Source organism: Channa argus, chromosome 17 (genome assembly GCF_033026475.1).
Source record: "Channa argus isolate prfri chromosome 17, Channa argus male v1.0, whole genome shotgun sequence".
Classification (NCBI taxonomy): domain Eukaryota; kingdom Metazoa; phylum Chordata; class Actinopteri; order Anabantiformes; family Channidae; genus Channa; species Channa argus.
In genome coordinates this window covers 6646001-6659700 of record NC_090213.1, presented here as the reverse complement: position 1 = coordinate 6659700, position 13700 = coordinate 6646001, and the positions used below count along the sequence as shown (strand labels likewise).

General features: G+C 38.6%; 1 protein-coding gene across 5 annotated transcripts in view; it reads left to right on the top strand.

Moving 5' to 3' along the window:
* The window catches only part of lama2 (laminin, alpha 2), a 156130-nt gene that overhangs the window by 116668 nt on the left and 25762 nt on the right, over positions 1–13700 (top strand). For all 5 annotated transcript variants that reach the window (XM_067481811.1, XM_067481810.1, XM_067481809.1 and 2 more), the window contains 11 exons: positions 2776–2938; positions 5543–5621; positions 5721–5852; positions 7369–7485; positions 7825–7988; positions 8317–8455; positions 9496–9598; positions 9919–10035; positions 11279–11461; positions 12679–12833; positions 13096–13239. In XM_067481811.1, the coding sequence (XP_067337912.1) occupies positions 2776–2938; positions 5543–5621; positions 5721–5852; positions 7369–7485; positions 7825–7988; positions 8317–8455; positions 9496–9598; positions 9919–10035; positions 11279–11461; positions 12679–12833; positions 13096–13239 (1496 nt within the window). The remainder of the gene's footprint in view (positions 1–2775; positions 2939–5542; positions 5622–5720; positions 5853–7368; positions 7486–7824; positions 7989–8316; positions 8456–9495; positions 9599–9918; positions 10036–11278; positions 11462–12678; positions 12834–13095; positions 13240–13700) is intronic.

Sequence of the window (13700 nt, the reverse complement as noted above, 5' to 3'; positions counted from 1 at the left end):
AATTGTTAGAAAATTACGTGCAAGCAAGTAGCAAGGATTTTGTGCACATGTCTTTTTTTTTTTTTCTTTTAGAAAAAACTGGACGTAACATTCAGCATTGGTGCATTATCCAGAATAACATTATGCACTTTAACAAAACAATATGAGTATTTCTAGGGCTTGTGGAGTTGTTTTGGTCAATTTGGTCATTTTCAACAAGGAGAGCCACCTTGGAGGTAGCTCTAACCAGTTAGTGCTGCGTTTATTGGGTTCTTCTTTAGTGCGTTCGAGTTCTCATTTAGAACTTAGCATTTGTCCACTAATTACTGCCCTTAATATGCAAGTTACCGGCGGTGTAAGTATGGGAAGTCTGTTGTCCAGCGTTTTGCACTTTATATTCAGCCAGCTCAGCCTTTCGAAGTGCTCTCCTTTCACAATATCAAGGTTAAACGTGTGTATGTTTGTAGAATTGGTCAAGATAAAGACTCAAGTTTTGGTAATTTTATTATAATTCCTAACAGCTCAACTTGAATCCTAGTTATAACAGTACAACAATAGACATGTTTTTAAATATCTGTATGCCCCTTACACTCGTGTTTAAAAAGCAAATGTGCCCTAAATAAAACTGTGCAGTTCAAATAATTACTTGTTATGATTGCCATCATGAATTTTTTTTTTATAGCTACTTTTACCAAAGAACACATATTCTGACAGGCTCTGATGAAACTGTCCTCACCTTTTCTGGCCCTGTGCCTAGTCTTTGTGTGTGTGTGTGTGCGCGCGTGCTAAAACAGAATGTGTGTTGTGGCTCACTGGATGATTGAGAGTAGCAATTAGAGACTTAATTAGTGGCTATCACAAATACACACACACACACACACACACACACACACACACACACACACACACACATTTTTGCAGATATGAACACATTCATACAACTGCACGCCCACATGCACATAATGAGGCAAGGAAATACTGTACGCACTTTCCTGAGAGTGTGCCTGTGTTTACTAGATACCATAATATGATTCCATCCACGTTTTAAGTGTTTAATTGGCTTTTAAATCTCAGTATGTAATTATATGGCTGTGGCACACGCACACACACACAGACTCTCAGACTCACACACTTGTACGTGCACATATACACTTGCAGTGTATGCACACAAACACACATGCAGTACAGCTGTTCATTAGCATGATGGGTTTAGTTCTGTCTTGGCTCTAATCACGTCATGTTTACATTTCAGATGAGAGAAAATGCTGTATTGCCATAAACACACACACACACACACTGGCCCACACACCTACAGACACTCAGAAGTTTGAACTAGTTTTAAACCTAAAGCGTTTACATTTCAAATGAGAGAGGAGCACACCATCACTGAAGACACACACAAGCTGCGTGCTGCATCCACAGGCATATTATGGAAAAACACAACACACACTATTTCCCTCCTCTGTTTCACTCTCGCTCCGACAGTCACCCATACGCACTCCTCATTAACTTGCAGCAGTACGACTATTATTTAAATGAGCCTTTGAGTGTTTTTTTTGTGTAGTTTCATCCTTGATTGGTTTGAGATTTCACTTCCTTTTAATTTGATAAAAACAGGGAAAACATGAAGTCTGCCAAAATCACTGGCTTTGAGTGGTGTTCAGACACAACACGAGTGTGCGTCTGGTTAAATGAGTGAAGCCCAAATTGTGTGATTCTGTGTCTTTGTTCAAATCATGACATGGAGCTATGTCAAACCTGTCATACACAAACAGTATGTCCATTACTGTGCGTCTGTTTAAATTTTTTTTTTTTACTACTTTATTGATCCCTGTGGTTGCCAGAGGTGTGACTGCTTTTTCTTTCAGTGCTGGGTTTAGTGTGATGCCCAAGAACACTTTGATTTTCAATGGAAAGAAGTTGAACAGTCTACGTAAAGTATAAGCGCCTCTCTATAGTCTGTTGTTTTGTGTGTAAATATGATTTCTTGATGAAGAAAAATTATGCTATTTCTAATTTTTCCATATCTGATTTGTAAATGAAGATGAGTGCACACTTATAAGCTTTGATGATGAATATGCCATAAGGTTTGATCACTGCTTCACAGGACTCTACAGGAGACAATTTTTTCCCAGTGGCCATTAAAATGTACAACTCACCCGCTTGTTGTAAGGATGAGGGCGACTGAATTGAAAGTGGCCTAAGAGCTGGACAGTCATGTTTCCTTGCTCTGTTGCTACTTATAAAATAATGAATATCAACGTGCAATACATCACTCAAATTATTTATTTATTCATTCCATTTCCTCCTCATCCCAACTTTATCATGACTGTTAATTGCTTCATCTCATCCTCAAATTCAGTTTTCAATCATCATCATTTGTCAGTCTGTCATCACTGATCGTGGAACACCGATCATTGCACATAATTTTCTTTGTTCTTATGACAGATGTGTTTTATTTTTGTGTTGGTTGGGTTCTCGATTCAAAATGGTTCTATTTGCTATATAAAAGCACCACCATGAGCCTAATACTTTTGGTTTTGAATCCAAAATTTCTACTGTATATCCTACTAAGAATGTGTTTAGAGAGTCTTTTTAACCACACATAAACAAAAGCAGTTACTATGGTAAACATTATACTTGCTAAACACCAGCACCACTACCACACTGAGAATGTTGTTGATTTGATTTCCAGATTAAACTGCAGTAAAATGCTTTGCAGTCCTTGTATGACTGCAACTATACGAACTGAATGTGTCCGTCTGTAGCATCCTCAATCGGTCTCTGTGTGTCCAGACCTCCAGTCGAAGGCTGACGACTTGAACCAGACTCTCTCGCGGAAAGATGGAACTCCAGACAAAAGCCTGAAGGAGATGAAGGAGGACATCCAGGCCATGTTAGCAGAAATGAGGAAACGACAGCTAGGAGGGAAGAAGCGCATTGCAGAGGAGGAGATGGTGTAAGCACGCACGCACACACACACACACACACACAGTCTGCTTTTTTTTCCACTCTAATTTTGAGAGATCCTAATAAAAATAAGAGCCTTTGTCTCAGACAAACATCAGTAAGCCTAAAGGTGTAACTGTTCATAAAAAAAGAAGACTGGCCACTTTATTAAGAACACCTGTACAATCTAATCCAATCTAATACAGCAGCTCTGCCCTAATTCTACTCTCCCATTTTATCTGGGCTTGGGACCAGCACCAAGGTCTTGGCCTTCTTATTTTAAATGAATGAGGGGGTCCACCCTAGATAGGTGGCAATCAAACCTTTAACTCTGGGATTAGTGGATGACACGCTCTACTTGTGGAGGCATCGTTGCCACTAAAAGCCTCTTTTTCATACCTTGTTTAAATGCATTGAATCCTTTTGAAATATGTGCATTTGTTCTGGCGCCCCGTGCAACTATTGGCTACTATAGCGTATGACAATCTGTGCCCAACACTGTTTGCAAAATTCTTAACTAAATGTAAAGTTTGTATGTAGTAGGCTTACTGTGAGCCATGCAAAATCATTTAATTAAATGTTTTTTTTTCTGTTCCGTTATTTTCATTTTAACACGGGGGATTAGAAGTAAACACCTTTCTCTGATGAGACGTCTGACTTCTACATATCCTGAAGCCATGACTTTCTGTTGCTGTTTTAACAGTGTTTCTCACTTTGTTGCTCACGCACTTTCTGCCTCTCTCAAGGCTTTTGATGGAATTAGCAATCAACTCTCTTCATTCCTCCTCTCTCCTTGTCTGTCTCTTTCAGCAGCAAATGTTGACGAGGTCGATGAGTTAATTAAAAGGACTGCCGTAGGGGCAGAAACCGAGATAGACATAAAGATACAAAGAACATGTAGTGAGAAGGAAAGTCACAAAGGGAGAGGAGAACAGATGGACAGAGAGTTGTAATGGGGGAAAAAGACATAGAGGAATTGCCACAGTCACAGAGTCACTTGTCTGTCTGTCTTTGTGTTGTTGAATATGACTGAAGCCTGAGGGAAGATTTCAATCACAGCATTAGAGGAAAAACACAAACAAATGGTATGTTTCAGAAAAATAATATTTCATGTTTTTTTAATAATATTTCTCATTTTTTAAAAATAGTTTTTAAATTGTTTTAAAAGCTTGAAAAAATGCTGCAAATTTGACTTTGTGAATTGCTGTGTTGCTATGCACTGCAGTGTTGTAATTGGTAGACCCCCCCCATTTGTTTTTTAACTTATATTCTGTCATCTTTCTTGCTGCTCCCCATAGGCTTTATTAAGGTTTCATCAAATCCAGCGTATAGCCCCAAAACAGTGTGAATTTGTCCTCTGAGTGATGTCATCTAGACCACACTAGATCCTTGTAATGTAGTAATTAATGCTGAAGGTGAAAAATGAGGCTCATTAAGGAAAACTATGGTAAACATATGGTTATTAAAATCTTTTAAATACTTCCAAAGTGGGGAGGCTTTCCAAAAACTCATCAAAGTAAAGTATAACATTTGGAATAAACCAAAGCCTGCATTGCAAGCCTTGATGGGCAGATCAAATAAATAAGTGTGTGAGCCAGGTTAGTCAGTCTGCTGCTGTAGTCACATGACTTACTGTTCACTGCACCATATGTCTGTCACACCAATTTGTTCATCAAAATCTCCTTGCCATTATGGAGAAGCCTGAAACAAGACTGTTTAAATACACAATGCAATTTCAGATGGTCTCACTTGGATGGCATTCATGGTGTTGTACTTGCTTGTACTTAAAGGAACACAAATAGTTTATCACACTCACACAGCTGGCCACAGCTGCTTTAAACTGGTGTCAGTGTTCTGTTGGTTTACCAAAGTTACAGGAAGTGTCAGCCTGTCGAATTCAGATAGCAGTAATACGTGTCTCTGTCTCTGTCGGTGGTCCTCATGTTGTTTTTCTCAAGAATAGAAATGATCATCCCCTCTCCCACCTGTGCCTAAAGCTACCGTATTGAACATCTTTGAACAATTTAGTTACTCCACCAGTTAAAGTCTGGAGAAGTGCAGGGTGGCAGTGCCTGTGAGAAAGCAGCCAGAACCTTGTAGCTTGTGTATTTTTTATTTTTTGTGTGGTTTTATCCATTGAGGTGATCAGCATAGTTTGCTCCAACCTTTGCACGTTACTCTACCTGCCCATGCAGTGAAAAGCAAACGCATACACCTTGGTCTGGCAATGTTGGAAATGTTTTACACTGCTACAATTTAATCTAACTTTGCCTGAAGGGTCAATAGAAGAAAATCTGCAATTTCATTCCAGCATTTTAACATTGACTCCTATGGAGGGATTGTCTTCACGCTAGCCGGGGCTCCGTCGTGCATCACAATAACTCTCCTCTCGTCCTTTTCTGTGGAACGTAGCATTTGCATATACTTCACAAAAAGTTTTGTTTTGTGGCTCATTTTCAAGAACCTCAAACAAGTCAAAATCCCACCAGACATAAGTTTTTTTTTTGTAAGCATTAACGTATACTAAATTACTCCCCTGCTCCTTTCATTAATAATTAACACTGTGTTAAATACAAACATAAGTAATACCAATGCTCTTTGATTCATCTTCCAGCCTTGCAGAGGAGTTGTATCAGAAAGTCAAGCGGTTGTTTGGCGTCCCACATCAGGCCACAGAGGACTTGAAAGCTGAGGTAATTATAACTAATGTGTTGTCTAAACTCTTTTCTCTCGTTGATGTTTTAGCCTTAATGGATCACATGAACCTAACACTTCCCCTTCTGCTTTCCTAGATAAAAGGGAAGATCGCAGACCATGAAGGGAAGCTCCAAGAGGCCCAGGACCTACTCTACTCCGCCCAGGGAAAGACTAGGCAGGCTGGCTCACTGGCTGAGCAAAACAAAGCTATCCTAACAGCCCTAGAGGTACAGGCACTAACAAAATGGCAGACATCTACTGTACATGCGTATCTGCGTATGTTCACTGTTGATTACAGTGAGCTTAAACACAATCATGTATATAATAATTATCACTGTTTGATTTACTGCTAATTCTTCCATAAATTTCGATTTCTCATGCTCAAGAAAGACATTGAGTCAGTAGAGTAGGGTTCTCTGATCTACACACAAGACATACTGTTTCTGAATCTTCTTCATTTTTCAAAAACAATGTCACCAGTTTTGAAGCAAATTAACAGGCCAATGCAAGCAGCAATTATTATTCGAATATACACTGATCAGCCATAATATTATGACCAAAAACAGGTGACATGAATATCCATTATCTTGTTACAGTGGCACCGGGAAGTGGGTGGGATGTATTAGGCAGCAAGTGAACATTTTCTCCCTTAAGATGATGTGTTAAGGACAGAACGTATGGGCTAGTGTGAGGGTCTGAGCAACTCTGTCAAGGGCTGAATTATGATGGCTTACATGACTATATCAGAGCAACTCTAAAACTGCAGCTCCTGTGGGATGTTCTCGGTCTGTATTCAGGACCAGCCCTTGTGCTTGTTACTCAGAAAAATGTAATCACTATAACCATCCTCCACCGCTGCAGTGTACTCCTTTTAGTCCGGGCATTTCTCCACGAGCTTTACATTGTTGTGCCGTCTGAGAAATGGTTTGAGAAACACAACAATGAGTTTGAGGTGCTGAGCCTCCAAATACTCGAGATCTCAATTCCATCAAGTATCTGTGGGATGTGCTGAAAAACCTTACAGGACTTCAAGGATCTGCTACTGATGGTTGCTGGTCTTGTTTGTAATTTTATATCAGTAACAAAATTTTTGATTTCGATCACCTAAATGATACATTTCTAGAACTCCTAAATAATAATAAGACTTGATCTAATGTGCTTATCCCACGGCTAATTATTTTCCCTTTTCCTATCTTTTGCGTGTGTTTCATCATCAAGGAAAGCTGAGAGGCAGAGTCGTAACAGAGTTAAAACAATCATTTATCCAAAAGATTATTATATGTCCTAGAGGAAGCATTCTGATGATGCACTCACACATAATACACACTTCCTTCTTCCTAATATCTCTATATGTCTTGACAAGCCTGTAGTTTTTTACGCTGTGAAGAGAAGCTTCATGCTGTAAAGAAAGTTGACTATGCACACTTAACAGTGTGGTTACACAGCTCATACTTATTTAATCAAATCCCTAATTATGTATCCCTGGTGTCCTCTAACTGCTTTTATTATTTTCAATACCTGCAAATTAGTTTTACCATAAGAGGTTTTGGAAGTGGCAAAAGAAAATTATTTCCCTGAATGATTATTCTGTCACTTTTATGGGGACCAAACTTTCGATTTAGATTTGACTTCATGTTTTAATTCAAGCATTTGTATCATGCAACATAGTGCAACATGCAGCCACGCTCTTCTGGAAGCAAGCAACAAAACATCAAGTATTATATATTTTTTTTATTTTCACAGAGGAAGCACTCTGCAGTCAGTCAGGTGAAACAGGAAGCACAAGAGGTCCTTGCAGAAGGAGAACTTCTACTAGGTGAAGCAAACCAGCTTTCAGGGAACATCAAGGATGAGATAGAGGTACTAAAGTCAACCAAAAAGATTCCTGCCAAGCCTCAGTCTTCTGCTTTGTGGAGAGATGAAGATCTTTCTGTGTTTTAACTTTGTTTTGTCTTTTTGTTTATCTCGGGTAATTTTGTTGCCATGAATTACATAATTACTGCATGGTATAATAATATATGTAATAATGATTATATTTCCATAATAACACAAAAACAATTTGGATGTATAAATGTTTTTGGGTTTTTTTTTGTTTGTTTGTTTGTTTGTTTTCATTTTTGTAGTTTTTTTCCCTTTGATTTTAAGTCCACATCATCAAGCAAAGTAAGCTGAGCCTCTGGGTTTTCCTTTTACCTGTAGGACTTGCAGGATATGGAAAGAGAGCTCGGTCCTCTTCATGACCAACTGGATGATAAAGTCAGTCACCTCACCGGTGGTTTGAGTGATGGCAGGCTGGCTAATCGTGTTCGCGACGCAGAGGAGCACGCCAATCAGCTGAACGAATCTGCTGCCATTTTGGATGGGTAGATATAAACACATGACAAACTATTACTGTGAATAGGCCTGAAAATAGTATTGTCTAATGTGCATTCAGCATCATCTGAAGTAACAAAATAATCAGAGTTTAAAAAGAAGGATATAGTAAAATGATGAATGTCAACTGTAGATAATTCATCAGATACGTTACTAGACAACTGTTCAATATAAATATCAATATTTCTTGCAGTGTGCTAGACATGTCATTATTTTATCAATGATTTATCACGGAGATGAAATACATAAAAGGAGACAAGAATTAAATAATATAATTACAAGACCATCTCTTTTTTCCCCCCCTTTCTCTCCTAACAGTATTTTGGCTGAAGCTAAAAACCTCTCCTTCAATGCAACAGCTGCCTTCAAGGCCTACAGTAACATTAAAGCCAATATTGATGCTGCAGAGAAAGAGGCAAAGATCGCCAAACAAAGGGCTGGCGAGGCGCTGGCACTGGTGAGCAAACCGTACAGTATACAGACATGGAGACGAAACGTACTGTATGCACGCAGCTGTTGACTACTTTTGGCTTTTTCCTTCAGGGGTTTAATAAAGTATCACATTGTTTTTATTATGCTATAAATACTTATAAAATGGGTTTTATTTGTACGTTTCCATGTTTTTTGTAAACTACCGCTGTTTGCTGAGTAGTGCAGGTATCTTCATAGCAATTCACTTAATCCACATTCATACAGTTGATATCAAGTACAAGCATTTTAGCTATCCCGGCCAAGAAAGTGTGTTCTCAGCACAAGGTGGGTGTGTGTGTGTGTGTGTGTGTGTGTGTGTGTGTGTGTGTCTTCTAGTAATGGTAATGTAAGCTTGTGCTCTCCATTAGTCATGGCTGGGAGATCAAAGCACTACCTTTCCCTCTTTTTTTTTTTCCTGTCTCACTCTTTCATTATCATGACCACACACACCTGAAATCTTCCCTTCCCTTCCCCTACCTCTTTTTATTCTAATTTAATACATTTTCAACTTCTTTTTTCCTGCTTCTGTTCTTTTTCACGTCTAATTTCCTTTTTGTTTGCATTTGTCTTGATTGAGTTCGTCTTACATGCATAATATTTTTTATCTGTTTATTTTAGTTTCCTTGAATTATAATTTTTTTCCTCTAACATTTTCCTCTTTTATTTTTATTCATTCTCTTTCCTTTCATCTTTCTTTTTCTCCTCACATTGCAAAAAAGAAATAAAGGCCAGAGGTAGAGTTGGCTAAAAAGGGAGAAAGGGCTGATGGTAGAAAACGAATGTGAGAGGTTAAATCTGCTGAATGCCTTTTTATTAGAACCTTTTTTAGCAATGCAAAGTAGTCATGCTTTTATTTTACGGAAAGGTAGTATGCAGGTCATTGTACCTCCTTTTATTTGTCATGAATCCTATTTTTATTACATCTGTGAAGTTATCCTGGAAGCCTTTTATGATGGAAGCATGTGAAGATTTTGCACTTTTGCTTTCTGTGTGTGCGTGTGTGTGTGTGTGTGCGTGCGTGTGTAGGCTTTAGGTCCAGAGGTCCCAGTAAAGGAAGCAGCTCAAGGTGCCCTTCAGAAGAGTCAACAACTCCTGAACCAAGCCAGACAACTGCAGTATGATGTCAAAGGTACTGTGAGCATATGTGTCTGTAATACTTTACAGTGTATTTAAAACACAATGTACCACAGAATAAATTGTATGGAACAAACAATATAGGGATATATTATATTCCTATATTGATTATTATAGATTATGTATTAAGAAGCGATGTGAGAGTTGTAGATGTTTAAAACAGTCTGCCGCTATTGTTAAACTTGATTTGCCCCTTTTTTGCCTTACTCTCAGTCACTCCTCCCCATTTCATTCATTCAGTCATTTTATTAGTAGGCAGCCTTGGCTTCAAATCCGACCACCATCACCATTTACCCTGAGTGTTTGTGTTGGTAGAGAATGCAGACAATGTGGCCGGTCTGAAGGGCAGAGTTAAAGCTGCGAGAGACAAAACCAAAGATCTGCTCAAAGCCGTCAATGGAACCATAGCAACGCTCAACGCTATCCCCAATGGTATGACTGCACAAATACACAAGTGTGTGTGATTTTGTGTCTGTGTGTGTGTATGTCAAAGAGAGAGTGGATCGATATCAATGCGCGGATGGAGGTCAGCTACTCTGCTAAACTCAACTTGACACATGTCAGTACTCTCAGATACAAAGGCGCACAGAAATGCTGTTGAACCACAGTGATCTGCACGATTGCACTCGGATCAACATGTAGAGAAAAGTATAATGTAGCTGCTACAAATTAGAAATGAATGAGACCCCAGAGGTTATCACAATTTAATATTCACTTTAAATCCTTGTGAGTGAGCTCAAAATACCACAGACATTGTAACATGTCATGGTGGGTCATATTGCTGCAGACTGAATATCAGATTTTCATAGCATTTTTCCAGCCTGGTAAAATAATCACAATTGTACTTAGGGGTGATGTTCAGAATGATTGTTCTGCTATTTTAATGGGTTCACATATTTAGTCAAATCTACTCACATAATGATCTAAGCCACTCGCTGGATCATAATAAGTTTGATATTTTGGGCCAAACATTTACAGGACCAATCTCGTGATGAGAGAAGCTCAGAGTCCATGCAGAAGTAGAGCTTGGTAAATTGTAGAGACAATGCTTTGGTGAAAAGAAATGACCCCTCTGGGCTAGGAATCAGAAGGGTAATCTTGTTTATATAACACCCTGGCCTAAATGTCTAATGTGCCCTAATTAGATGACAGCACAGAGTAATATTTCTAATTAATGATTATGTGCAATTGTGCATAGTGCTGCATTTTGGCAGTTAATATAAAGTACAAGAACTGAATGAACCCATCATTTATCATTTCAAGTCATTTTATGGATGAATTATTCATGCAAACTCTCTAAATCAGTCAATGTCAATCTGTCAAAGTGGAGCCTTGCAGAAAATCCCTGTTTGCATTAGTTTATTAGTCACTGTTGTGTTTCAGTTGTCTACAGGTGCCACATTAATTACAATTAAAATTACAGAAGTATGTCGGATGACAACTTGTATCATGCAGTGTCATTTTGAAATTTCATGACATAGGCATCATACAACTTGTGCCAGTTACTGCCACCTCTTGGTTGAAGGCCTCTGAACATGATCTTCACTAAAAAAATGTGGTTTTAATGCCACATCATTAACAACAATAAGCATCACAGAGCCTTTCTCAGTTGGTCCAGTCTTCATAACTCAGTGCCACTTGCATAGCTCTGATACTGTTTTCCTTTCTTTGGCAGACACAGCAGCTAAGCTGGCAGCCACAAAGGCTGTAGCAGCTGAAGCTAATGCCACGGCCATAGATGTGCTCGAGAGGCTTGGAGATTTGAATCTGCGACTGAGGGGCCTACAGAAGAACTACACTGAGCTCAAAGACACTGTGAATGAAGCCAATCAGATGATCCAGGACCCAGAGAAAAACAGTAAATTGCTTTTATACAGTAACAAAACACACGAGTATTTCCATCAGAAAGGATCGTAGTAAAATCTGAATATTTAACCTCAGTTTCTTTCTCTTGGATTATTCATAAGAATAAAATCTGCCTTGTTAATCTGAACTGTGAAGTATTAAAAAACACTTGTAAAAGACTCATTTATTATACTGCAGAAAATACGCATTTTACAGGTTTATGAACCACAAGCATTTTTAATAGCCGTAGTAATATACGTGTGACTAACTTGTTTGTTTTTACATTGGTGAACTTTCTTAGCAGAGTAGTTGTGAACTAGTCATAGCTATAGTATACTTTTTACATTCTCCCTTATTCTAAAAATAAGACAGTTTTACCTTAATTTCCTGAATCATTAAAAAAAAAAAAAATTATTTTCTTTGTCAAATAAATTATCATTACTTCAACCCTGATTACTTCAACCCTGATTTTGTTTCTCTGTCTCTCCTTTTTCCAATCCCCACAGCCATCAGTATGTATATTTCACTTGCCTAAACATAAGTACTATTTACAATAAGTGGTGCACCAGTACGTAGCTGTGATAAACGTTTTGGAGAAAAGGGTCAGTCAGTTGTCTAAATGGAAATAACCAGGCAGTGCTGAGAGTTGTTAATTCCCACCACGTTTCTTCACACCTGAAGACTGTCATCGGTGATGACTTGAATATTTAGTCTTTGGGCTTAATCAATATCATAATTGGCATTTGATTTCACCAAAAGTATTGGAGCACCACTTGTGAATTTTATGGCCTTCTTTAATACCTGTACAGTAAATGGCCGTGGCTTATAATAATTTCCTGTTCTGTTCTGCTCTGCTAGAGCATGAGAGCTCTGCACACCACAAAGCATGGAAATTTCTAGTTCCTTCTCTTTTTTTGCCGTCTGCCTTAATTTACGGTTTAAAGGCTTCGCACTTTATAATAAATAGTGTAGAAAAGATTCTGTTTGAATGCTAAGCTACACTAATTGTTTGGCTCTCAATAGCTTTTCCATCTTTCTTGCTCTTCTCCCATATTTCTCCTGCTTTGAGTAATTAGTGATTTTCTCAGCTGCCATAATTTGTCATCCTTTCCACACTCTTCACACGCCAGCACACCACTGTCTCTCAACCATCCTACAATGTAAAGTGTTCACAAGACCTGCCGGTACTGGTCGGTTTCACCTCTGTACTTTGTCTGTCCCTGCCCTCAGTCCACGCTGCAGGAGCTAAAGTGAAGGATTTAGAGGATGAAGCCGACAGGCTGTTGGAGAAGCTGCAGCCAATCAAAAAGCTGCAGGACAATTTGAGGCGCAACATCTCACAAATTAAGGAGCTGATCAACCAGGCCAGGAAACAAGCCAACTCTGTAAGTTGTCAACACATTGATGTGTATAGCTATCAATCAGTGTAAGTGAATGTCATCACAACAGTTGAGTCATATACTGCATAAAATGACTGTAAAACTGATGTCGACGTCTAGACAACTACAGCAATATCAAAGCCAAATAATTTAAATAAGACTGTCCCATGAAACTGAAAGCAAATGAACAGCAGACACTAACTTTAACTTTTCAAATACAAGACTAAAGCTGTCATTCAAAATTCTCCATGTGAAAACTTTCTTTCAGATCAAAGTATCTGTATCATCTGGTGGCGACTGTCTGCGAAGTTACCGCCCTGATATCAGAAAAGGGAGATATAATACCATCATCCTTCATGTTAAAACCACCACACCTGATAATTTGCTATTCTACCTTGGATCAGTCAAATATGTAAGTATTCTGTTTACTTTCTTGAAGGGGGACTTCACCAATTTTCAACTTGCTGTCCATGGCTTTAGTTTAGGATATAAGTATACATTAATGCATTTAAACTTCCCTCCATTACAATATGTCTCTGCTTCTAGCTGAAAAACTCCTCCAGATGACATCAACCCGGGGTTTTTCATCATTTGCAGTTCAAATGATGTCATCTGGGGGAGCTCTGGAAAAGCAGGTTGACTGTGATTACAAACTCCACAGTATGAGCAACAAGATGAGATAATCTGAACTGAATGTTCCTCCAAGTGATGTCATCTGGAGGCATTTCTCGTCTAGACGTAGAAAGATATTTTAATAAAGGGAAGTCAAAGAGAAGTTTAATGGCCTTTAATTACATGTATGACCCAAACTAGAACCAGAAGAAGCAAGTTCAAAATCAGTGGAGATGACCTTTAATAAGAGTGCAGAAATGA